This window comes from Pristis pectinata, chromosome 2, assembly GCF_009764475.1.
Source record: "Pristis pectinata isolate sPriPec2 chromosome 2, sPriPec2.1.pri, whole genome shotgun sequence".
Classification (NCBI taxonomy): Eukaryota; Metazoa; Chordata; class Chondrichthyes; order Rhinopristiformes; family Pristidae; genus Pristis; species Pristis pectinata.
Window position 1 is genome coordinate 104910145 of NC_067406.1, and position 27760 is coordinate 104937904.

The 27760-nt window shown below is 39.8% G+C and overlaps 1 protein-coding gene across 1 annotated transcript; it reads left to right on the top strand.

Moving 5' to 3' along the window:
* The first annotated feature begins 1322 nt into the window (after positions 1-1322).
* On the top strand, positions 1323-25777 carry fam241a (family with sequence similarity 241 member A). Its single transcript, XM_052009264.1, has 2 exons — positions 1323-1627; positions 25005-25777. The coding sequence occupies exons 1-2, from the start codon at positions 1538-1540 to the stop codon at positions 25236-25238; spliced, it is 324 nt and encodes a 107-aa protein (XP_051865224.1). The 5' UTR covers positions 1323-1537; the 3' UTR covers positions 25239-25777.
* The last annotated feature ends 1983 nt before the right edge of the window (positions 25778-27760 follow it).

Genomic DNA, 27760 nt, shown 5'->3' on the forward strand with positions numbered 1-27760 from the left:
TGCTTGGGATTTATCAGTTTTTAGACTCACAAATTTATGTAGTACTATTTTTGATGAATATTTTCTTTAATTCCTCATTCTCCTTAGACTCTTGATGCTCTGTCATTTCTGGCAGATTTTTTGTAGCTTCTTCCTTAAAGACTGGCATGACTTAGTTGTTTAATTCCTCTGTCACTTCCTTATTCCAATTATAAATTCTCCTTTCTCTGCCTGTAAGGGATCAGCATTTGGCCACACTAGTATTCTCCTTTTTACATGTCAACGGAAACTCTTACTATGCATTTTTCGGTTTCTTGCCAATTTGCTCTCATATTCTGTCTTGCCTTTCCTTATCAATTTCTCAGTCCTTCTTTGTTAAATTCTCAAATATTTCCCAATCCCAAGGCCTACTGATATTTATAACCTCTTACTTGGAGTTATCTTTAATTTCTCCTGTCAACCACAGATCGACCATTTTTCCTTTTGGTTTGTGTGCCTTAATGGAAGCTTGATTTCTAACATTTCATTCACTTCTGCTGAAAAGAGCATCTTGCTAAAATGTTAATTCTGTTTCTCTCTCCATAGATACTGTCTGACTTGCTGAATACTTCCAGCATTTTCTATTTTTATTTCAGATTTCCAACCTCTGCAACAAAAAAATAGGCTGAAAATATTCAGGAGGTCAGCCAGCATCTTCGGAGAGTTAACATTTCAGGTCAATAACCTTTTATCAGAAGATGGACCAAAATTTTTAACTTTTTGTCTACCTCTAAAGTTCTCTCTAACCTATTTCTATAATTTTACGGTTTTTTTCAGATTTCTAGCATCTTCAGGGTATTTTTGTTTCCCACTGAGAGTGGAGCAGCTGTTTCCACGTTCTGGTGTCGGACATGAAATAGTCTACCCATCGCAGCTGCCTAAATGTAATTAAAACTTCCATGCTATGTTGAATCGGGAGAGGACGCTGGTGTCCATTCACTAATGCTGCCAATTGATTGGGAGGTTTTTTTTTCGCAGAGACAGCATCGGCGGAACTTCTTTGGAACCTGCTGCGCGCACTATGTTGTACGAATATAACTTCATGAAGATTGATACTACTCATTGGGTTCTTAAAACTTCAAAACAGAATGTATCTCACGCTAATTAGAATGCAGTGAATTACAAACGCACGGGTACTTCATAAATAAAACACTCCACCTCCCAAACTGTCGCTGTCTTTGGGAATGGAACCAACGCTCTGTGGGTTAATGTAAAGCAATGCAAATAAGGAATGCACGACTATCCCCTTACTTTGAGGCCAAGGTTGATCCAGATTAGATCGACCTGCATCTAGCTGCTGCAGATCGAAGCTCCAACCGGCGTGACCGACCCGAGCAACACCGACGGTGGTCCCAGCCGGCGACCCGCTCCGGCTTCAAACTGTCAGTCACCGCGCTGTTGCGTAGGAACCGCCCCTTTTCCCCGGGCTGACGTCACTGAGGCTTTCCTCACGTCGCATTCTGAGGGGGAGAGATTGAGCGCGAGCGCCGGGCGCGCGGAGAGTCGGGCAGCCCCGGGGATGGAGCGGCGCCGGAGCCGGAGCCGGAGCCAGAGCCAGGGCGGCGCCGGCAGTGGCAGTGGCAGTGAGCGACGGCTTGGGAACCCGCAGGTAACCGCGACACGGGAAGGGAAGGGCTCGGGAGTTCCTGATTGCTGTAAACCGGGATGTTTGAGTCTTAACTTTGCGCCTGAGGGGGTGGGAGGTTTCGCTGATGATAACGTGAGCTGACAGCGACCAAGTCAGCGTTAATCCATGCTGGATTCTCTTGAGTTTATTCTTTCCTTAGAGAACGAGGCGAATGCAGCAAATGTTTCAGATTCCCGACGCTGTGGTCAGGCCATGTGATTAAATTCTGAGTTGCTGTATTGAAACGTGGGTTTGCAGTTTTTGAGGTGACGCGGATCAGCTTAAAGCAGACGTGTTGAATGTGAACATGCGAAAGTGGGTCTTACATTGGTATTTATTGCTGTAAATTGCCTAGGTATTGCACTGTCAGAGACATGAGGCGGCGAGCTGATGTCGCAATGACCCCTGGGACTTGTAGTGTTGGTGTACAACTGATGAATGGAAATGATTTCTTAACTATTAGTGTACTTGGGATCTTCCAATTACTTTTATTTGCACAGCCACTAATGCATCAAAAAGTCCCAAGAGCTAATAAGGAAGCTCATTTTGGGTTTATCAGTGTAGATGACCAAAAGCTTTGACAAAGAAATGTTTGTGATTTTAAGCAATATCTTTAAGGAGGTGGCTGGCATATTTTAGGGCTTTGGCAGTTGAGATACTTGTGGGAACCCCAGGGAAAATTGAATGATGAGCACAAAGAGAAAATGTAGATGATCTCTGGCTATGAAGTGATTGTTGTCCCACCTGGATGATGATGAAGAGCTGAAGAGGAGGACTGTGTAGTTAGCTATGCAGACAGATGAGGAGGAAGGATAATAAAGCATTGCAACAGGATAGCATCTGTGACTCTTGATAGTTAGTGAGGAAAAGAAATCTGGCTGAAAGGATCCAGGGAGATAAGATGTAGATTTAGGATGCAGTAACATATCCAAGGGCTTCAGAAAGGAAAAGGAGGTTGAAGATCGCATGGTAGTTTGACAGGATTATGGGGGCAAGGGGTGTTATTCTGAGGCGAAGGATGTTAATGACAGATTTGAGGGAGAGATTGTATCAAGCATTCTTACCAGAATGAAACGTAGATATTTAATATTCATTGCTTTTTACTTCAAGTGTGAGGATACAGTGCTGTCATTTCTCTATTGATTTTATGTTTTCTGTAAATATTTGTGCATGTGCTTGTATTTATTTCATTATGACAAGAGGGCAACAGTGAGTAAAAGTGCTTCAGGTGAAGCAGAACTCATGACAACAGTTTGGGCATTATCAAAATAACCATCCCTGGAATCTGATATACAAGAAATCCAAAAGGTAGTGGTGATATAGATGGGGTGAGGAGGACGAAGGAAAAGATAGCAGTCCTTCAGCAAAATCAATTTAATATTTGTGCCAAGACTAATTTCATTTTAATATTGTGTATAAGCCAGAAATTCATTGAATAAGCAACATTTTAATCTGTTATAGCTGTGTGTTTCCTGAAAGCTGTATCAATCCCATCGTCATCACAGGAATTTAAAGATTGATCGGAGGTTAGAAATTTATTTCTTGAGAATTTTGTCTTTAGGTCACTCTCCTTTCCATATTTTAGACTCAAAAAAAAAGTTGTTTCCAAAATATTTTATATTAAGGTATGGAGATGTATTGCTGATTAATATTAGTGGTACTATTTAAGTTTATGCATCATCTCCAAATGCATTCTGAATTAAGATTTGTGTTCCTTGGGGAAATTATGTATGGCATTTCTAATTGGTGCTAATCCTGTATGAGAATGATGCGCTAATAGTAGTACTCATTTTTTCAGTCTATTTATTTCTATAATCAATAGCTAATTGAGGTCAGAACATTTGATTATAAATATTAAATTTAAAATAATGCAGCCAATTGAAGAAGAGCATTGGAAGTGGAGGGGATGGACAACATTTTGTAAGCCTTTAGGCTCTGATTTTAAAATCTCATCAGCCCCTGAAAATGAGAACAGAGAGTGTAACTTAAACTGGTTGCAGTGACTTTCTCACCTGATCATGTCTGGCATCTGGCCTCACATTGAATGGAATTCTTTATTGGCATGTTTTGAATAGCGTCAAGGTACCTAATGTGTTGTTTAGATCCTGATCTTTTATTTTGGAATTGATTTATCATTGTCACTTGTACCCAGGTACAGTGAAAAGCTTGTCTTGCATACCGTTCATATAGATCAGTTCATTACACAGTGCATTGAGGTAGTAAAAAGTAAAATAAGAGAATGCAGAGTAGAGTTAATCTATGATGGTAATTTCTGTGCTTGCAACTTGGTGCCAGGCTTATCAGAAGTGCAAGGTGCAAAAACCTGATGAGAGTTACAAAATTTTGTCCATCCTCTCCATTTATTTTCTGTGAGTTAGGAGGATCGGCTGTGGTCTTCTGATTCCTGCAAGGAAATGTCTGGGGATGGATTTCCCTGCTCCAATCGTAATCATATAAATTCATGTTATCGAGTTTCAGAATTGTCTGGGTCTATTGCTACAGGCCCATTGCCCACCAGCCTAACGTTGTTGATGACAGGCTTGGGCTGGAGTTAGGCTGAGTACATTTTAAATGAGGAAAGGTAAGTTGCAGCAAGTCTAATAATCACCTTGTTGATCCCAGTTCATACTAGGGTTGAGGAAGGCATTTTCGCTCATTAGAGAAAAAGCCTGCAATTAAGAAATAGCTGACGTTAAGGAGATTAGTGATGCACTGCCCACACTTGATGCTTCTGAGGTGATTCTGTTATTGACCATGCCAGCCTTGAGTTAGCAGCATGGTGCAGCTCTCACTTGCTATTAAGTGTAGGTCACCTCTGCCTTTGGAAGTGGTATGCAGGCACAGACAGGTGGGGATGGAGCATATTTAGTTCATCTTTTCTTCATCCAGTACCATTAGATGTTTTTTCATTGTGTGGACAAGCAGTAACTTAAAATAATTGGCACACAGGCTGAGAACTTAAGGTATCAGGAGGAAAAAAAACAAAATAAGAAATTAAAAATGACCTTGTAGTTATTGCAAGGTATTGTTGGCCCATTAAATATACTCTTCAGAACTTGTTTACACTGGTGCAACAAGCGGCCTGCTGGAGGAACTCAGCAGGTCATGCAGCATCTGTGGGAAGAAAGGAATTTTCGACGTTTTGGGTCGAAACCTTGCATCCTTTCTTCCCATAGATGCTGCATGACCCACTGAGCTCCTCCAGCAGATAGTTTGTTGCTCCAGATTCCAGCACCTGCAGTCTCTTGTGTCTCCATTGGTTGCTGACTTCAGTTTATTTTGGAATGAGGTTTCCCATGTCTTTTTAAATATAAAATTTCCCATTTTCCTTCATACGATCCACTGGAAACATGTATAAGCAGCAAAACTTGCTGTTACAAGTTTCTGCTTTTATTTCTTGTTCCTAATGCTCAAGTATGTGTACAGGAAAATTGTCTCCATTGTGGCTTAATTTTGAGATGCAAACATGCAGATTTTGGTTGGTGCAATCCATTAAACCACAACTACACACTGAGCAATATCTCAGCTTTCTCATTTTGGAACTGTAAGAAGATGGTTTCATATGAAAAGGGAATAACTGCAAATTTCATAAATGTGTTTATTTAAATTTGGGGGTATTAAACACCATGGTACAAATGTACATAGTCTCATTCTTTATAAGAACCATCGTTAGTAATTAGTATTGCCAAAAATAGTGTAAATTAATGGCAGATCAATATAATTCAGTATTCCTTCAATGTAAATCATCAAAGATATTGGCAGAGTTCATTTTAAATACTTAAGCTTCTCAAGTTGACTTTTACAACTGATTCAATAAACAGTAGGTCTTCCAAAAGTTCAGCCGTGGAACCCACCTCAGAGGAGACGTGCTCTGGTCAAAGTGATGACAATGGTGGTTCACTCTTTTCAATCTGTAAAGTTGACCTCAGTGGGGTGGGGTGCGGGTGGGGTGCGGGTTGGGTGGGATGGGCTGGAGTGACAGTGGGGGTAGAAAATTAACATGAGAGGAACCAAAAGCTTGAGGGGATCACACCTGTGGGCTAAACAGTCATCGACTCTCCATTCAGTCTCAATGTAGTGGATACGGTTTCTTGGTTTGTAAGTGCACTACATTAAGTTGAAGGAAGTGCAGGTAAACTAGTGTTTTAACTTGTCATTTTGAGCAGGAAATTGTGTGAAGGGGATAGAATCATAGAATGGTTACAGCATGGAAGGAGGCCATTTGGCCCATTGAGTTAGTATTGGCTTTGTGTAGAAAAAAATGCAGAAGTCCCACTATCCCACCCCTACCTGCTTCCTCCTCGTATTTGGCCAACTGTCTTTTGAGTGATACAATTGAATCTGCCTCCAGATAGGGGTGGTGGAGATGACTGAAGATCAAACCTAGGTGCCATGGAGGCAACAATCCCTCTGGGATGCTTCAGCAAAAGGAGAAGAAGCTGTTTTTGGTGGAGGAGGGGCAGAGGATGCTCCTCTGAATGTGGAAAATGATAGGTGGAAACTGAGGAAGCAAATAAATCATTCAGATGTCAGAAACCCATAAAGTGAAGACTTGAAACTTCGCTGCCCAGAATTTCTGTGCTTGTAAATGTGCTCTGAATATTTACAATGCAACAGACCAACAAATGTTTTCTAGAGTATGAGGCCCCTGGGTCCTGTACAGCTGAACAGACCTTTCTTCATGCATTAAGCTAATGTAGACTGTTATCATTTGGAGGTTGGGGTGGGGCTGGAGTCGTTGGTAGTGGGCAGGGTGGTTTGAGTTGAGGTTCAGGTTTAGCAAGTAGGGTTGCAATTATCAGTTGAGGGTGTGGGTAGGCAAATTTAAAGGCTGTAATTGTCAGTCATGAAATTGACAGTGGGTGATTTGAGAGGGTGTTGATTTGGATTGAGGGATCAGTGAGTGAAGTAGATTAGGTGTGTCTTGGAAACTTGCTAGGGAGGAAGGTGAAGTGCCACTGCAAGGTTGGGAGGAAGATGAAGTGCCACTGCAGGGTTGGGAGGTAGCTGAAGAAGAGTGGCTTGATAAGTAATTCACATAAAAGGAATTTACCCAAGTCTGCTTTCCACTGCCAGCCTAAGGCTTAACTTCGGGAATTTCTCTTGAAGTCAAGTGGAAGCAGCTTTCAAGGAAACATTAAAGCTTGTATATATGCTTGAGTAGCTTATAGTCAATGTGCACGCTTTTCTGCCACTGAAAATCTAGAAAGTAACATCCAGATGTGTATTATTGGGGTCTGGGGTCCTCCATGCTTTGCACATCATGTAATACACACACAGGACCTGGAACAAATACCCAGTACTCTGTTTTCCATGGGGTAGGTCCCTGACTTCCATTAAAGTTTACTTTTTTTTAAATACATAAAAATTTAATTGCTTAATGTACTGAAATGTTGCAGTGCAAAGTTTTTAGGCAAGTTTCCTTCGGCATGGGAATGAGGAAAATGGATTGGTTAAAATATTGTAACATCTAAAACTTAATGAAACTTAAGTTCATTTTTCAACATTTAACATTATTAAAATGATAAAGCTGTTCCTAATAATTGAGCAAAAAGTAGCTAAGATATAGTATTAACAATACTGTCTTAACTACCACAGACTTGATCTGAAAATGTACCAACCAGCTGAATTGGAGAGAGAGACACACACAAAATGCTGGAGGAACTCAGCAGGTCAGGCAGCATCTATGGAGAGAAATAAACAGTCGACGTTTCAGGCTGAAACCCTTCATCAGGACTCCATAGATGCTGCCTGACCTGCTGAGTTCCTCCAGTATTTTGTGTGTGTTGCCCAGATTCCAGCATCTGTAAAAGAAAAAACTCTTGTGTCTCCTACTTGGAGAGAGATTTGTCTTGAAGCTGGCAACAGTGTAAAAGTGAAAATCCAATTATAATAGCAAGGCTTTTGGTATTCATAATGCTCCATCTGAGAAACTGAGAGTTACATTAGCTTAGTTCATAATTGTAAATCCCTCCATGTAAGTTGTGCAATGTAATTAATTGTATCTTAATAGTTTCCGAGATGACAGTATAAAAGCTGACATTGCTGCTTAAGTGGTTTACCGTAGTCCTTCCCCTGTCACCATTGCCTGGTTTAATCAATGTATAATTCCATTTCTGCTGATCATGTTTGAGTTTTAATGCTCTCTGTGGCAGAGGAAACTATTGAGTTGAAATGCAGTGGCTCCCGATCAGCATGTTGGAGTAATGAATAGAACCTTATCAGTGTTGTGTTTGGTCTTATGAAGAACCTTTAGTGTTAATTCTGTAAGCAGCCCATTAATCTTAAAGGCTTGGTGATATTCTTGTAATACTAAAAATGTGCTCATTATTTACTAAAATTATGATCCATGATATCACCCATGAGCTGCTCAGTCTGTCATTTGCAACTACTCCAGTATTTTTAAATGTTGAAGAAAGTGCTTTCTATTTAACCTGGTCAGGAATCTCAAGTCTGGAGAAAGTAAGAGTCCAATGCATATTATTCTGCATGAGCTTCAGCACTGAGCACTTGACAATAAGGCATTGTAAAAGCTTTGAATATGATTCTTATCATTAATACCATCAGGGAGGAGGTACAGGAGCCTAAAGATCCACATTCAACAATTCAGGAAGTTTCTTCCCCTCTGCCATCAGACTTCTGAATGATCCATGAACCTATGAAAACTACCTCGTTGTTCCTTTTTTTTGCAGTATTTATTTATTTTTGTAAGATACCGTGATTTTATGTCTTTGCACTGTACTGCCGCAAAACAACAAATTTCATGTCATCAAAGTCAGTGATAACTAAATCATCAGAATCAGATTTATTTCTTTATCCTAAATTTCTGGTTATTGATCTTTTTATATCAGTAAATACCAATTTATGGGCACTTTGTGAGCTGGACTTTCTCTATATGCCATATTGGGATTGTCTAAATTAGATATCAGGATACTTACAGCTATCCTCATGAAACGTTAAATAATCTCACCCTACTGATTCTGTGCAGTTCTAACAGCACAAAAGAAATTTGATGAAGGAGTAGATCAGAGTATTTAATGGGTGCCACCTACGTCAATGGTAAAATGTCATTGGTTGCATTTACTGAGTGAAGCTTTATCTCATACTTTCAGAAAATTAGCATTCATTGAGTGAAAGAGAACTGTCAACCCATCAATTAATGCTGGAGTGAATCGCCATCTCTGATGTTAAATTACAATGTGCCAATGTACTCCTCTGCCTGGCTCTTTGATAGTTGTAGCATCTGTGGAAGCAGCTTAATAATGCAGTGTAATTAAATGTCATTATGCACAGTTTGTGAAATGCAGATTTAATTTGTCATAGGATGTACAGTGCAGAAGCAGGCTATTCATCCCAACCAGTCAGTGCCAGAGTTAATGCTCCTCTTGTGTCTCTACTCATCTTGTCTAAATCTGTCAGCATTGTCTTCTATTCTATTCTCCCTTGTATGCTTGGCCAGCTTCCCCTTTTAATGTATCTATCATGCTTGCTTCAAACACTCCCTGTTGTAGGGAATTCCACATTCTCTGCATGCTTCGGGCAAAGAAGTTTCTCCAGAATTCACAACGAGATGTGGATCTGTATGGCTTATAATTGTAACTTGCACAGTATTTCTTTAATTCTCAGATATCAAGTCAATAGATTGACAGAATCGCATGGTTATTGTATGGGAATTGTAACACAGTGGGGAGCAGTATGGTAATATATGTTGTGTTTTCATTTATTCATAATTATTTCTATCATGAATAAAAGCTGAGCAAAAGCCATGTGGTTTCTTGTAGCAAATCAAGGAAACTTAGAGCCTTCCTGTTTAATGAACATATTACCAAGTGCACCTCAGATATGTCAGGAAAGAGGTTAAAGAAATAACAAGAGCAGAAAGTAAGATTTTGAACAATGTGATGTTTTATTTCATCTGTAAGCATTTCACATAAGATGCATTCCCTCACAGCATTGATACATGAAAAATATTCAGGCCAAATCCTGTGCAAAAGCAATAGTTGAGCAATTATTTGATCGTTTTCATAGTAACAGCTGTGGAATGAACTTTGGTTCAGGAGAAACTTCCTGCTTACTACTACTCCCTTTTTGTTTAATATCAGCCTACATTACTGGAACAGTCCTCCCAGTTTAATTTCTGAAAGACAGTTGCTTCAACATAGCACTGAAATTGCAAACTAATTTGTGTGATAAATCGTAGTAGGACTTTTATTTGGAGCAAAGAGCACTATAGTTTGAGATAAGCTGATGTCTATCAGATGTTTTATAGCTTAAGCCACATGTTTGAACATATTTCTCTGGAGATCTAACATCCCAGAAGGGAAGTGTGTGTATTGTTAAACAAGGAATGTTCTTTTTCTCTGTATCAGCGTTTTTTTTTTAAAAAACCGACCATAATGAATGCATAAGAATTGAATGTAGTAGGGAAGAATTTGTATCGAATTACACCTAGTTTTGGATAACCTCGGTGCTTTTATGTAAGCAACTTGGAGATAGATAGTATGCCCAACAATGTATAAGCATGTGAAATTCACAAAATTGAGTTTAGAGAAGAAATCAAGCTACTCAGCAATTCTGCCAGGAAAAATTGAATCTTGGAATAAGTTGTTTTCCCAGGAGTCCTTCTGATCTGAAGTATAGAGTTCCTTGTTTCCATTTGGATGAAAAAATATGTAATGTTGGATCTCAGACTGAAGAACTTGACTATCTATATTTGCTACCACATTCTAGTGCAATAGTAATGACAAGAAAGATTTCCAGACTTACTTGAGTAAGGATGATGCTGTCCTCCACTGTTTTTAAATTCTGGGTTTTAATATATTTTTCTTTTCACCTCCTAGAATATCTGTAGAAACTTAGCAGGAGATGTGCACATCACAAGTAGATTTTATAGATTAAATGTTGAAACTTAGTAATGATGATAGAAGAATCCTTAATTGTTATGAAATAATAGAGGAAATTTGTTTCTCCCAGTTGTAAGTGGCTGTGAATGTAACACTTGTAAAATATGAGCTGGACTGAAATTGTCAGATTTTCTCTGGTTAGTATTATAGATTTGGCTGTGGTGTATATTAAATTTAAAATTCAGTGGCCTGAGTGCATATTTATGGCTGAAAGGTTGTCAGTTTGGAAACAATAATACAATATTGTGACTTCAGTATTTGATTTGTTTTTCATGCATCTCCCTAACATCAGACTGCACAAACATTTATTTGCAGGTCTGCATTGGTAAGCTGCTTATGATGATATACAACTTTAAATGCTTAAATTTGACTCTGTTTACTCAAAATTTACCAGTTTGGATAAATGCACGATAAAGAATATCTGCACATCCCACATCAATGTCTTCCTTGCATGATGTGTTCTCATAATCAAATAGCTCATTTTGTGTGCAAGCTGCAGCAGTTTGGGTGTGGCTTGCAGCAGTGCCAAGTGTAAGTGTGATAGACCATAATGGTCTTTAAATACAAATCTTGATCTTTAGTGATTGTTGGTGAATGAGAAATCAGTGTGCTGAGGCATGGGTGCAGTATGGCATTTGAAGATGGATTCACAGACAAATGCAACAGTGTGCCACGGCATCCAGATGCTTGATACTTGATTCCAGCATTAAGCACCTACGCCATCATCCTCTCAGCTGCTTTATAAGCATTTATCTGGAGTGCCTTTTTGACTCTAGATATACTGAGGAGGATTGCAGGGTCTTGCAGCAGTTGAACAGCTCTCTTCCAGCAGCTTGTCATGGCATTTATGTATGTGGGCCTATAACAATAAACTTAAACTTGATTTACTGGACAACTTAAATGAAAACTGGTGGAAGAGAAATGTGGTTATGGCACCCTAACCTGCAACTTTTGCTCTGGAAGATGGTGTTCATCCTCACACTCCCTGGTGCCTTTTACTGTTGCCTGTCAGCCAGCCTGCCTGTGATGTGATGATGTAGTCCAAAGTTAGATCTTTTATCTCTACGTTGTAGACTCTTCTAGTAACAGAGAGGATGGTGGTGTTGGGCTGTTAGTGAATGGTAAGTGGGTGTTGTGGTTATGGTATTTGCGCTTAGTTGAGTTCTATATCCTTTGTCATGGAAAACCTGAAAGAAGCAGGTAACTAGGTTTCTTCCTTTTTAATCCCACTTCAATTGCTTGCTGTGTAGCTGGTGGCTATACCATTGTGAAGATGAGGCTGTAAACCATGCAGCGGATTATCATGAATTTTGGCCACCCTGCTAAACACAAGAACATCACAGCATTCCAAACACAAATGTTATTTCAGCCTGCCAATGCCCTGTTCTATCAATGTTAATGCAGCAGCATGCAATTCATTGCATGCACGCTAACCATGCATGTGTCATTAGTTTTGTTTGAGGGTAGCCCTTGTCATCTGGAAGTTGCCTTTTGTTTAATGGTTGTTCAAATGCAGTAGGCACAGCGGACTGCCAAAGGTGAAAGCATCGTGAATTTGGTCAGAAATTCTGGCATTGTCCTGCATGATTTCTTGCATGCAGCCTTACACCATTTGATTTTTGGGGAGTGTTATCCCCTGTGGTTCAATTATAGAGCAGGGTTAATGGATGGTGCCCACAAAGCTTTGTGCATGTGGTCAAAGACACCCACGGGAAAGCCTGTAATCCTCTTAAAGCTTTCCTTCGTATGGAGACATCAAACCTCCCCTTAAGTGCAGCAATTATATCTACCTCAGCTACCTGGTAGTATCGAGCTCTACCTCATCACCATTCTAAATTCCTTGTTTAATCTGCTATCTGCCTGTACTTTAATTTATGTTGCTGATTTGCTTTGAACTTGCCAACAAATAGATGCTGAGAAAACTGGTTCTATTTTCTTGAAACACTTTTTTCCATAATTTTAAAAATCCCAATCAGATTTGTCTCCTTCAGGGGGGAAAAAAGCTACAGACTCCTTTGTGTTTAAAATTAGCCCAGGATCATCACATCATCAGCAGAGTTGATGAAATTTTAATATTCCAGTTAAGGTCTTTTTGTGGATACCTCCATGTTATCCAAACTTTGTAAATCATGCATGAGGATTCAGTTAGGTGTGTTTTTTAAGTAACAACCGTCCTGCTTTTATTGCAGCACATGTATTTCATAGTATGCTTAGTGATTACTGTGAACCCAAGAATTGGTATTCTAAAGTGTGCAAATAGACTTGCTGAGTTGAACTCTTCATTGAAGAAAATAAGTTGTTTCCTTTGCATTTATCTTGTATTTGGTGGGGCTTCTATGTTTGGCTAATGTGGCATAATTATCTGTTGCAGTCCAGAGTTTCTGCATGCTATACAGTATGCAAAATACAGATTATTTTTGTCTTGCTGTTTCTATGGGTTATGGCTACAATCCATTTTTATTTGAGTAAATTGTCTCAAATCATGTTTGAAAGGAAATGGGCAGTCATGCTTGTTTCTGCACATTGGCATGTAAATCTGACTGCTGTATGTTTAAAAGGTTCCAATTTATGCAAGTCATTTTTGAGTAAATTAGAATCTAACCTGTCCATATCATCTGTAAATTATTCTAGCAAATAGTGAAAGGAAGTACTCTAAGGTTTGAAACTTGCATTTTGATAATATTGAGTGACTTGGCCTTGTCAAGCTGTTTCTTTGAAAATGAAGACTTATGCAGATGCAAGCAAATGGATTGTGTAACTTGATCACAAGGGTAACTAAGCAGCAAGAGGTGGTGATAAAATGAGTAATATATACACATCAGGGTATACAAACAACTTTGGCCTTGCCAGCAGTCAAAGGTAATGCTACTCAATCTAACTTTTGTAATGTTAGCAATCCAGAGGAGTTTCAATATTACTTTTAGCTATTCTTCAGTACTTGGAACGTGATATTGAAGTCAAAACTTTAATTCTGCAATATTTGCCTAATTTCAAAGACATGAAATATTTCCACAAAGTTTTAAGTAGCTTGTTTTGCCCTAATTTTTAATCATTTTTCAAATCTAACTATGATGTTCTAAAGCAGAATATATTGGATGCTGGAAATCTAAAATAGAAAATGCTAGGAATACTCAACATGTCTGGCAGAATCTGCAGAGAGAAATGATTAATAGTTTAGTTGGATGACCTTTCAACAGAGTTTTCTAATCCTGATTTTTCTTCATGTTCAAATGTAATTTCAGACCACAACTTGCCTGCTTCCTACTTCTGAACTGTGAGCACCCATTTTGAAGCAGAAGCAACTTCAGGAAGGCTGGGCCTAACCAGTGGCTCCAGAGTTAGTTTTCCATGTTTATCAAAACCTCAGAACACCCCTGTTGATCAAGTTTTGTCAGGCCCCATTTTATCACAGAAGCTGATCCCACTGGAACTAAAAAAAAATCTCTTACCAAAGTCACAAATAATAACCAATGGTAATATATCACTGGAAAGCTTCTCTGTGGGTCACTACAACGTTCTTATCCAATTCTTCTTTACCGTCACTGAGCTGAGTGGGACTGTTATTGCCTGGTTCCATTTTTTTTATCTCTGCAGTCCTAGTCAAAGAATCATCTGCATTGACTTCTCTTCCTAATCCATTTATTCATCTTTGGTCCCCTCCCATTTCTCATCTCCTACTCCTTAATAGCATTATCCAAATGTATAGTGTTGCTTTTCACATTTACACTGAATATACCCAGCCTGACTTTGCCATCACCACTTGTCTTGGCCTTTCCTTTGTTTCTGGACTGTAAACTACTTCTCAAGCATCCAGTACTCAAAAGAGCAAAAACAGAGTCTGTAAAATATCAGGAAGACTAAAGCCATTGTCTTAGAATATCTTCGCAAACTAACTCCGTCCCTCTATTTGTCAGGGCTGGTTTCAGCCAGCTACCTGTTACAACCTTGGTGTCACCTTCAACGCAGGTCACTTAGACTGCCTTCTTCCACGAGTTAATGTGGGCTGACTTTGCCTTTACCTCAACATGCGTAAAACCTTCAACCAAGCCTTTTTATTCTCCATAAAACTGAGGTAATTCAAAACCCTTCTGCCTTTTGTTCTACCTCATCACCTCTGTGCTTGTTGGCTACATTGGGTATTGTTTAAGCAAGCCTTAATGAAAAAAATTAAAGTTTAAAATAGTTTTCCAATCCTTTTCACCCTTTCTACTTCCATATAGCCATCAAAAATCTGCACTGAGCATGCTTTAGAAACCCCAGCTTTGTACTTATCAAATGTATCATGAAGCATACCTATTAATTAAAGTTGTTTTGCTGTAGGTCAGTCATTTTAAAATGTGCTTTACAGTTGGTGTTCTGTAGAATGTGGTTGAAACTGTTGACTGCTTGGGTTTAATACTCTGTGCAGCCTTTGTAATCTACCGTAGTTCAATGCCGTACATAGGAAGTGGTATAGCCTTAAATTACAAAGCTTGCTATGCAATCTTCCATTTTCCTAAAATACTAGTTCATTTGAGTTATAAATGAATTTTTAAAAAATGTATGGGATGAATAAAGCACAATCCTACCCATTATATCTTTATGAAATGTCTCTTGTTCACATTACAATACTAGATGAATATTGTATTTCAAATTCATCAGTATCTGGTGTCTATTGTCTTAAATTGCAGCCTTCATTTATATGTACTAATAATGAATGTAATTGATGCTAATGTGTAAATATAGTTAGTATTAGTTTCTGGTCAGAGAGGACTATGGAGGAAACACACCTATATGTAGTGAATGCTAAACACTGTAATTTCCAGCTTACTGGAAAAGTGTGTGAATCTGGCTTTAACAGTCTTTGGTGCTTGGATAAGGGGACATTAAGAGTTAAAACTAATAATCTTAGCATTTAAGTAGCATACGCCAAATAGACTGAAACTCCAATAGATAAATACACAACTTTTAGTTGAGCTCATCTGATTAATGCAATAAAGTAGAAAAGATGAGAACTAAGGATTTTCCCACTTTTCCACTTCTGCAATCTTTTTGGATTTGCTTTACAGAAATGTTAGACTCGTACACTATGACTGAGGTATATGAATGTTTTACATTGTCAGTGTTTGAGTGTGTTTCCCTTTTTAAGCTAGGAATTCAAGAACCTCAATACTACCAGCAGGTATCAGAACATTTAAGTGTGTACTTGCTGTTGCAGAGATGTTTCCTAACAATCAGAAATTGAAAGAAGTGAAATGTGGGGCAGGTTTATCCGGTGCCCTTGATGTAGAAAATCTTTCAATATCATTTGTCAACAGAGTAGACAATGACAAAATAAATCATTATATTTGAAGGAAGCTTGATTGAAGAGAGATTTTAAGGATACTCTTAAAGGAGAAATGGTGTTGTTTAGAGAGATAATTCCAGAACACGAGGCCAATTTGTCTGACGACCTGTTTGCCCACAAGGTCAGATCTGGTACAAATGAAAGTTTGTTGGTTGAAGAGTTATAAGGAAATTATGGAGACAGAAGACTATAGGTGATTTAAGACCCTGGAATGCAGAGTCTTTATAAGTTTAAAATGCTATAGAATTGATGTCACTGTAGTTGGGTAGAGGTAGAATAATTGATCGGGAATGGTATTAAACTAGAATTTAGAACAAGTGTTCATGAAGGGCAATGCTTGAGCGAGTGGATTGATCAAATCTGAAAGTGCAATTGGCATACGTGAGTACTCTGATCTGAGTTTGATGTAGAAGTACTTGGTCTTTTATGGTGGAAACTTGAGAAGGTGCTTTGGTTATGAAATAAAGCTGGTTCAACCTGATTGTGACCAAGGAGAGGAATCAAATCTGCTTGGTATTTAAGTTTATGGTAGAGTCAGAAGAAAATGACTTAAGTGCATTCAAAGTTTGTTTGGAAGGATACAGTATTCTTAATGTCAGATAATCACTTTTCCAGAAATGATATGACTAAGAGATAAGTGATTTTAAATTATGTAAGTTTTATTTAACATAGCAATGTTCTTGAAATTAGATGGTAATGCTAGATTGTAAATAATCTGAAATTGTTGTTTACTATTTTGGAAGATGAGTGAATATCTCCAAAAGAATACCTATTATCCATTGCATAATTTCATGGTCAGTGTATTGGAAAGTGGTAACATAAAGGTAGATGTTCTAAGTGCATCCAAACCTTTCAGTACAAAAATGTAGAAGCTATGTGCACCAATCTTGGTGTGCTAAAGCATAGCTGCATTTAGTAGCACCATATCAGGTCACCCCACAGAAGAAAATGCAAAATTGGTCAAAAGCAAGTGAACAGCACATTGATGTATTTGCACATCGATGTGACCCAAAAAGAAATGTTAAAATGGTAATCTGTGTGATTCCTGACGGCACCAGAGTAAATTCAGTGCAGCTGTTCACACTTAGCAGCACAGCACTCTGAGGAGGAGAAGATGCCTTAAGAGTTGAAATCTATCACAGCCAGAAGCAGCAGCAACAGACATGGGAGAGGGAGAGCATTCCCAGATTAACGGAAAAAGATGCATAAACCCTAGAGTGAAATAAATGCCTGAGGATAAGAAATCTTGCTGTTTGAACAGTGTGACAGAACACTGTAGTTGTTCCCTCCAGGAGTGAGAACTCTTCAGCTAAGTAGCAATGTCACAAGGCACTTCATGATGTCACAGCATGTGCACACCACTAAAAATAATGCTATCTCATATGGATGCATTAATTAAGGCCCATGATATTAATAACGCATTATTATACAATCTAAACCCCCTCACACACATCCCATCATGTCCTGCAACATCTATGCATCTTTGTGTAGAGTATTCAGGGGGCAGCCCGCAAGTGTCGCCACACTTCCAACGCCAACATAGCATGCCCACAGCTTCCTAACCTGTACGTCTTTGGAATGTGGGAGGAAACCGGAGCACCCGGAGGAAACCCACGCAGACACAGGGGAAACGTACCAAGGAAGGGAGGGAGTTTCAGGAGTTTGACCAGGCGATGATGCAGGAACAGTGATATATTTCCAAGTCGGGATAGTATGTGGTTTGGAGGGCAACTTCCAGGTGGTTGTTCCCATGCTCTTGCAGCTCTTGTCCTTCTAGCTTGTAGAGATCATGGGTTTGGAAGGTGCTGTCTAAGGAATCTTAGTGAGTTGCTGCAGTGCATCCTGTAAATGGTACAAACTGCTGCTTCTATGCATCAGTGGTGGAGAGAGTGAATGGCTGTGGATGGGTTTCCTAACAATGATATGTGTGGAAAAGACATTTTCTGTTTATTTACCTTTATACATTAAGGCAGTGCTGATGTAAGCTGATTGGCAGCAACATTTTCTTTGAAGATTTGGCACCTCCTGTGATAGTGAGTACACTCAATCACTTGATTCATTTTTGCTGTATTTTACACTAATACTGTTTAGTCTTAAAATATAGAATTGCAGTATTAAACATTGTTACTTAAAAGAGTAAGGAGATGATGTATAGTTCAGCAATTTATTTAAAGGTTTATGCATAGAATACCAGTGTGTGATGTACAGTACACTTCCCAATCCCCATGAACACTGGATGGCTGAGAGTATGCTGTGCTAGGATTTCAAAACCTACTGACAAGATTGTCAAAAGGAAAAATTCTAGGGTTTTAGGGATTTACCTTGTTAGATAAATGTCATGATTTTCCATGTATGCATTATTTCATTTCACCTTGTTATGTTATTTCCAAAACATGAGCAATGTTCAAATGTTTTTATTTCAAAAATGAACTATTCATAAAAATATATACAAGAAATACAAAAAATAGTGCATGGCTTTCTTTACCTTCATAGTGTCATTCAGTCTCTACATTGGTGTTATCAGTTCTATACATTTGTAGTGTGAACATGTTCTATGTACAGAGCATCATTGTTAGTCGTGGCCACCTGGGATGATACAAACTTGAAGTGTTTGAGAGGCTTCTACACAGGGCATAGGCCCTCAATGTCTAGTGGCAGGAAGATGTTAGACTGCAGTCCTTCCCCCACAAAAAGCCTTGGTATTGGTTGCACCAAGCTTCAGTGTATCCCTCGGCACGTACTCCTGCATCCTGGAATGTGCCAGTCGGCAGCATTCCTTTCTCAGGCATCTCATTGTACTGGAAGACCAAGTTTCTGGCAGACCAAAGTGCATCTTTCACAGAGTTGATCTTCCTGCAGCACTTGATGTTTGTCTCAGTATGCATCCCTGGGAACAGCCTGTAGGTTAGAGAGTCCTCTGTTATGCAACTGCTCGGGATAAACCTCGATGAGGAACCTTGCATTCTTTGCTGGACCTTTGAATGCACAGTCCCCCAAAAAAGAGGTGGGGGGGGGGCACGATTGCCGTATCCTCATCACAGCTATCCCAAGGGCAGCACGTGTAGGAAGTGAGGTTCCAACCACACTGGAAGGATCTGATGGGGAGGCCCTTCTCTCTGCCAGCCAAGTGAGATCTCATTGCTTGTTGGTAACTTCTGGCAGTGAGGCATTCTGTCAAATGGTTTTGACAGCCTGCGCAGGGAAACATCCCACAAGAACCATTGTGACCACCTACTGTCATGCCTACAGGACATTTTGTGCTGACCACTGCCTGATAGACTTGTAGTCAAAGGTGTTTTTTTGAAAGAACTTTTGCACTGCCTGCCACTTATGTTCAATTGAATGGGACATAGTGCTGCAACGACGCCGGGCCTATCCTTTGCAACACTAGGGACAGAGAACCAACACTTGATGCCTACGTACTTCAGTTCTATGCACAGATTGATGCAGCCACACACAAAGGTAATGTATTCTCATTCAGAACCTACAGCATTGTGCAAAGATAAGTGACACTGGTGTGATATGTACTGGTACTGTTACTTGCCCTGTGATATGTCACCCTGTAAATTTTCCATTATTCTTTTCATGTCAGTGTAATTGAGGTTTTCCTATTAAAAATGCTTATTCCAACAGAGCACATGATTGTGAAATAATTTAACTGATCCCATTGCTGTCATCTTTCTCTGAAAATGATTGAGTACCGTATTCGATGAGAAGTTTATTCCCATTTTGGCATTGGTCTCCCCTGTTTGATTGCTCTTGCAATTCTTATAATTGCAATTTTTTAAAAGATCTGGATTATTAAAAGCCTTTATGGGGACATGAATATAGTCAATGGCTGCAAGCCCTTGTGGGAATCCAGCAATGCTGGCAAATGGCTGTGCCTGAGATGTGCTTTCTCCTCACTGTGCAAGTAAGGGGTCTTGGTGGCCTCTCTGCTACAAAGGACAGTAAATTTCTGCTGTGATGGCATGGAATAATTCGTTGAGAGGAAACCAAGTCACCATAACCTTGACCTTCACAGTGAGAGCAGACCAGACATGAGAGTATGGTTGCAGGTCATCCCATAGAATGCCACATATCTCTGTAATACAGACTTTGAAACCCTGAGCATGTGGATCTATTATTCTTCAGACAGCAGCACGGTAGCATAGCAGTTAACACAACGCTATTACAGCGCCAGCGATCGGAGTTCGATTCCTGTCGCTGTCTGTAAGGAGTTTGTACGTTCTCCCATGTCTGCGTGGGTTTCCTCCTGGTGCTCCGGTTTCCTCCCACATTCCAAAGACATACGGGTAGGTTAATATGGGTTTAAGATGGGCGGCGCGGACTCATTGGGTTGGAAGGGCCTGATACCGTGCTGTAAATAAAAAAAAAGGTCTGGATGCAAATGGTGCCTTTCAAGACCCTTTGGGAATGTGCTCCTGGCAGATAGGTGTATCTTTGGCTCCTCCCCAGCAGGCTGTACATCCATCCCTACATCTCCAGTAATGAAATGTTATCAGTGGTGTTACTACAGAGGCTTGCATCGCGTATCTCAGCAGCTAAATACTGAAAAGGGCATTTCACCCCACCAACCATTCAACCAAAGAGTACTTTCCCTTGAAACCACAGAAGATGTCTTTTTACCTCTTCCCTCCTCGCCATCCAATGACCCAAAGTGTCCTTCATGTGAAGCAGTGATTAGTTTGCTGCTCTTCCAATCTAACGTACTGAATTTGGTACTCACCACATGTTTTCTGCATTGGAGAAAGTCAAACTCTGAATGGGTGGCCACTTCGCAGAACACCTATGTTCAGTCTGCAGGGGCAACTCTGAGGTCTCTGTTGCCTGCCCTTGAATTTTTCTTCTCTCTCCCACTTTGACCTCTCTGCAACCTCAATAATAAAGCCCAACGTAAGCTTGAACAACAGTACCTCGTCTTCCTTCTGGGCATGTTGCAGCCTTCTGACTAGACTGAAATTGTTGACTTTATTAACTTGCTTTCTCTGTCTGTATCAGAACTGGCCAGTTCTGTTGCAAATGATCCATCTGTGATATTGGCTCTTTTTTTTATCCTTTCCATTAACTGAGCACGTCCCACAGCCCTGCACTTCAATTTTTATGTTCCTGTGTTTTATTTCTCACTTTCCAACTACCCTCATTTCATAACTTTTATTTCTTCCCTCTCACGCACTCTTGGCCCCACCCCCAACCCCCATCACCCCATGGACCTGATGATGCCTCCATCTTATCCCCATAATGACCCTGGCCTTGCCTATAAAGATGTATTTTCTTTGCCCTATCCATCCTTTTCCCTCACTTCAATTTAACTGATTTCTTTTCCCTAGTTCTGATTAGCTGTCTGCAACATAACTGTTTCTCTTTCGGCAGTTGCTGCCTGACCTCCTGAGCACCTCCAGCATTTTCTGTTTTTCTGAAGCTGCCAAATCGGGTCTCCTGGTGAAAATCAAAAAACTGTGGATGCTGGAAATCCAAAATAAATCAGTCGGCATCTGTGGGAAGAGAAACAGTTATTGCCTCCGGCCCAAGACCCTTTGTCAGAACGGGAAAAGAAAAAAAAAGGTTAGTTTTCAGTAGCAGAGAATGTGAGGGAAGGATGGCAGAACAAAGAGAATATCTCTGATAGGGTGAAACTAGATGATTTAACGTGGCAGTGAGAAGCACATTATGCTGCTTTGTCTGTGTAAAGTATTGCTAAAGGCAAGGCTGTGGTTCCTGACCAATAAGACACACAGAAAAAATTGAGCAAATGGATGACTGCAGAAATGGCCAGCTCTGATGACAGATATAAATAGTGACTTGCCAAACAGTGGAGAATTCATTGAGTTCTACTGAGACTAACCCATGATAGTCAGTCATTGTATGGAACTCTCAGTTCCAACTGCTGTCGGTAACAGGTGAAAAGTCATATTCTGTTGACACTCCAAATGATTTTGTGTGTGCCTGACCTTGGAAAATACATGCGCACTAATGTATTTCATGGCTGGAAGTGCCTGATCTGATTTCATAATTTGCATGATTTTGCCCAGAAATGATCCTTTACATTATTACTTTGGTAAAAACAGTTTTTTGTAGCTTTTCGTAAAAACAGTGTTATGAGATCCAGTTTCTAAGCTTGTCTTTTTAGTACATCTCTGCTTCTCGAGCAGAATAGAAAACTGTTGTTAAATGTTCTAATGTCAATGGGAACCAGTAACGTAGATTCTATCCTTTCAAATTGTATTGCATCATTGGGAATTGTATTTGCACTTATTCCTGCATTTTACATCTTTGGGCAAACAAAATGCAATTTTGCAAGATTTGCTGTACTAGCACTTATTGAGTTTGTTCCGACAGAAGTACAAAATAGGTTTACAGTGTGAAGCTGATAACTGTTGCAAAGGTTAATGAAGTCTACAATATTGTTTAGGTTTTCCCTGCTACACTGAACAACATTCCAATTGGCAAAGCCAGTGATGACCATTTAACCAGTCCAAGATCAGACTAGTCACTGCAGGTTTTACATTGTGTGCAGAATATACTACTTCAATTATATTTGAATGATTTAAATTATTTTCATCTGGACTGAATATATTTGTATAGCATTTTAACACAAAAATATCCCAAGTTGGCTCACAGAGTTGTTACTTGTGGGGGGGGGGGGGGAGTGGGTACTGAAATGGGAAAGAAAATCTTGAAAGACCAAAAGCTTATTAAAAAAGTTGGGGTCTGAAGAGGTTCCAAAAGCCAAAGAGGAAAGTGGGGGATTAGGGTGGTTGGACCAATTTAACCAAATTTATCTGCCAACTCCATGTCCTTGCCATCTTAGGTTACAGCCTACACTCCCCAATAAGAGCAGCCACCTCCATGGCTGCCAGTAGTCTCATCCATCCTCCTCCACCTCCAGAAGTGACTTCAATGCTGTCCTTTCCTGTGTCCCATTTTCTGTGCTTCACAAAATTCAGCTCACTCGGAATTCTGTGGTCCATTTGTAACTTGTATTCTATCCAATCTGCTCTTCAATCTCTACTCTCACTGACCCTCTACTGGCTTCTAATCCTCTAATGCATCATATAGAATTCTCATCTTCATGTTTTACTGTCATCATAGCCTGCCCTTCCCTATACCTGTACCCCTGTCAGATTAACATGTTCAGATCCTCCCTACTGTGTTTATATGTAACATTCTACAGCTGTACAATGTGTTGTGTTTAAAGGTTAATTATATTTGCATTACACTCTCAATGGCCCTGATTTTAAAAGGGAGGGAAGGCAGGACCAGTGTGTGGAAGCCCTGAAGCACCCAGTGAACCACAGTATGTGGAGGCCTGACCGATCTTAACATCAGAATTATAAACAGAATGGACTTCCTTAGTGGAAATTAGCTGTGGGAGTCTACAGCATTGGGGACTTCAGGGTGCGGTCAATGGGAAGAGGGGACTGGATGTGATTAGTGGAGTGACAGGTGGATGAAGACTCGTTGCAGATCCTATTTATATAAAAAAAAATCTTTCTCCTCTTCCAGAGGAATTCAAATTAGTAAATATTCTGGAACAACACAAGATGCTGGAGGAACTCAGCAGGTCAGGCAGCATCTATGGAGGGAAATGGACAGTTGATGTTTTGGGTCAAGACCCTTCATCTGGACTGGGATTCTGGCTGCAGAGAATCTGAGATTCCCACTGTCTTTAAGATTACATCACTCTGCTGATGTCATTGGCCCCCATCTGCCCGCAATGGGAACTTGTCAATGCCATGATTCACTTTTGAATGGCAATGTGAACCAGGTGTCAGAAGTTTCCAATATTATTCCTTAGTCAGTGCTTTCCTGCCTCTGGGGAAAGTGGGAATAGAGTTAAGTTCCAGATCATTGTCCTCTTCAATAAACCTTGCACTTTTGGTGGGAGGAAAAGGCAAGGGAACAGTTAAATTATGAATAAGATATGAAGCATGGTGCAGGTGCTGTTTTCTGTCAGGGAGGGGAAAATGACTTGATGTAAGGATGCCAGCAGGCTTCATTTAACTATACAGCCCATGTCCTCAAATATGATAGCCAAGCTATAAGAATTGCTTCTTTTGTATTCGTCAGCTATGAGTACTCTGAGTAAGACCAGTATTTACTATGCTTCCCTGATTGCTACGGAGGAGGTATTGGTGACTTGCTACCTTAAATCATTGTAATTCATATGGTGAAGGTACCTCCACAGCACTGTTAGGTGGGAAGAATTTTGCCCTAGTGACATTGGAAGAGCAGCAACATATTTCGAAGCAATGCTATGTGACGTGGAGAAGAACAGTACTAGTTGCCGATTTGATCAGCATTGATGAAGCAGTTTTGGCAAATTGCTGTAGTGAGTCTTGCAATGATGAAGGGAGTGAATATCTGGGATGGTGAAGAGGTTGTGGATCAAGTGGCTGCTGTGCCTCATTGGTGAAAAGTCAGTAGGTAATTTACTAGCTGCAGAATACAGTAAAAAAATGTTATTAATCCAGCATGCTTGGGACTTCACTGCTGGACTATCAGATGTTATTCTATTAAATCCCAACATGCTTTTAATTCACTTTATATGTTACATTGTAGAATAATACTTTTTCCAGTGAACCTGGTAAGTTTCAAAGTTAGCTTGGGAAACACAACCAGAAAAGTTTCGAGCAGTGCAGGGAGCAGAGCTGGAGGGGAGTTTGGGAACCAGGACTTCAGTGGGCCAGATGCTTTACCATTGGCATTTCCAAATAGATGATGGATTAATTGGAGTTTTACTCTACCTAGACTTGTGTGGCTGGTCAAATCATGTCTCTGATCAGTGGTGACAATTCTTCTCACACCCAAAACCCTGACCCCCAACCACCCCACAATCCCCCAGCTCACCTGGTGGGGAAATGTAGCAGCTTTTAACTGACATGACTTCTCCTGGTATATTTCACACCCAGTGTAGATTTTTTTCCTGCATTTTATTTCCACAACAATTGTTAGCATTAGAAATTGTAAATTGATATTATGTCAACAATATTTGTCAGATTACCATATCCAACAACACATACATTATCCATACATGTGGGTAAATGTGAGAATTTGTATAGTTTGAATGGAATTTTCAATTGTACATGGCAAAATACAGTGTACTATTCTCCATTTTTCCTTTCAATAGGTTCCTGTGGATGTTGGAGAAAGCACTACTGATGACTACAAGAAGATGGGAACACTTTTTGGGGAGCTCAACAAATGTCTGCTAAATATTGGCTTCTCACGGATACCATTTGGAACTCGTGTTGTGGAACCAGTTGTAATGGTTTTCTTTTGGGTTATGCTGGGTTTCCTTGGTTTACAAGCTTTATCTTTAGTGGGTACACTCTGCCTTGTTATTATTTTCATCCAAGAATAAAAGATTTCAGATGAATGTATTTGAAATTCATTTTTCTACTTTGTATGTTACATAATTATGTTAAAAATTTGTATTGATGTGAATATGTATATTTATTATATATGGATATAATATGCAAAAAACACTTTAAAGTATTGCTGTTTACCAACTTTTTAAAGCTTTTTTAATCTTTGCAAAAAATATACTGTATATAAATGTACAATATTTACAAGGCTGTGGCTGAAATGCAATATTTTTGAGGAACATTTAATTTTTGATCTTTTGTGCAGAAAACTCAGGGTGTGAAGTATGAGAGAGTTGCCATATTATTCATAGGTTTAAAAAGTCTTTATTGTAAAGTTATTTTTACAGTAAACTTTTTAAGTAAAACCTTTGCTTTACTAGCAGATCTATCTTTGCATTCTTCTGTACAGCACTGAAGTGAAGCGTTACTCGAAATGTTTTTCTCAAGCCAACTTTGATTTCATTGGTATTCCTGAACCTGCTAAGCAATACATGGATATTTAAAATAAAATATTTTTAACAAAAAATGTACATGACCATTGTATGCCTTGATTTATTTTTTTTAAATCTTTGCTTTTTTTTTGTGAGGCAACGACCCAGCTTCAGTCATCAAAGGAGGAAAGAAGAAATTGAGGTGGAACAAAGAGAACACATTAGGAAGCAATGCCACAACAGCAGTATGCAAATAGGGTGGTTTAGTGTAAGCTGCTAAAGAACTTTGTAAAATTGCAACGTGGTTGAATAGAGTCAAGGCATCAGGCCCTTGGGTCCACAGTGACTGTGTCAACCATCAAGTTCTTATCCATTACTAATCCCATCTTCCGGCACCCTGACCTTTTGCCTTTTGTGCATTTCCTGTGCTCATCAAAATACTTAACTGCAGTGAGAATACCTTTTCCCCACCCCCTCACTCCACTTCCAGGAAGTGTCTTCCAAATTTAAGTGTCACTCTTTGGGGGGGGAAGAAGAAAAGTTCCTCAAATCTCCAAATCAATCATCTTCCACTTAAACCTGTGCCCACTAATTAGCGTTGACACCATCGCTAAGAGAAAAAGTACCTCACTCCCCACCTTATCTATGCCCCTCAAGTTTGTACCTCAGTCAGGTCCCTCTTCAGTTTTCTGCTCGAGTCTAGCAAACCTGGTCTATCTAGTCTCCCCTCAAATGAACTGTTCCATCCCAGGCTACGTACTGGGGCAATACAGTGGCGCAGCTAGCAGGGCTGCTGCTTCACAGTTCCAATGATCCAGGTTCAAGCCAGACTTCTGATGTTGTCTGTGAATTTCCCTGTGACTGGATTTTTCCTGAGTGCTCTGGTTTATTCCCACATCCTAAAGACATGTGAATTGATGGGGAAATTGGCCACTGCATGTCACCTGTAGTGATAGAATTTGGGGAAGATGATGAAATTTCCACAGTGCACACTGTAGTGAAATGACATGCTTCTCATGATGTGGCAGCTAGGCCTTCACACAATACTATACAACTATGGCCTAACTGATGATTTGCGGTAAAATTCTGTTAGTCTGGCACACTCAGAATTTGTGCCAGACTAGCAGATTTTCAAGACAATTGGATGATGATCCAATTAATACTTAAACACACTAATTTGCTTTTTTTTTGATGTTGCACTGTAATATAATGTTGCAGTGAACCCAGTGGGTTTAAAGAGAGCATGGGAACTGGGGCCCCATTGTTCTTAATGGGGGGGTGGGGTTGAGAATCAGCACCCATTGAGTCAGATGCCAAACCATCAGGAGTTCTGACTAGTCAGGTAGAGGAGTTTTACTGTATATAGTTGCAGCATAACCTCCCTGCTTTTGTATTTTATGCTTGGCTAATGAGGTGGTATACAGGATTCTTGCCTTATCAATCTGTGTAATTGCCTTCAGTGACCATTGGACCATTGGGTATGTACACTTCGTTCTCTCTATTCCTCAGTACTTCCTAAAGTTCTACAATTCATTGTGTATATTTTTTTTAAAAAACTGCTGGACAAACTGTGAAGGCAAAGGAATGTTGACAGTCTGCATCAGGACTGAGGGTAGAGGAAAGATAGCCAGTACAGAGAGGTGAGAGGGAGGGGTGAGACAAGCTGGTAGGTGATAGGTGGTATGCAGGAGTTGGTTATCTTTTGTGTCTATCTATTGTCTGTATCTTAGCCTTATTAATCCTAACATTTATCAGGATTCAATTCCAGCTACCATTTCTTGATCTATCTTACCAACTTATCAATTTCATTTTTTAGTCAAATACTACCCTCCTCACCCCTAACAATTTTTGTGTCATCTGTGAACTTACAAATCATAGCTCCTACACTCACATCCAGATCATTAATGTATGTGACAAACGCCAAGGGTCCCAGTATCGATTCCTGTGATACAATCACAAAAGCAACCCTTGACTATCAATTTCAGCCTTCTATCACCAAGCCAGTTTGTCAAATTGCCCTGGATTCCCATGACTCTTGCCTTTTGGACCAGTCTCCCATGTGAGACCCCATCAAAGGATTTACTGAT

Bases quoted from the DNA above. Each gene is read 5' to 3' on its own strand.
- fam241a (XM_052009264.1), top strand. From the start codon at position 1,538: ATGGAGCGGCGCCGGAGCCGGAGCCGGAGCCAGAGCCAGGGCGGCGCC. The intron at 1,628-25,004 runs GTAACCGCGACA...TCCTTTCAATAG, and splicing joins GACGGCTTGGGAACCCGCAG to GTTCCTGTGGATGTTGGAGA.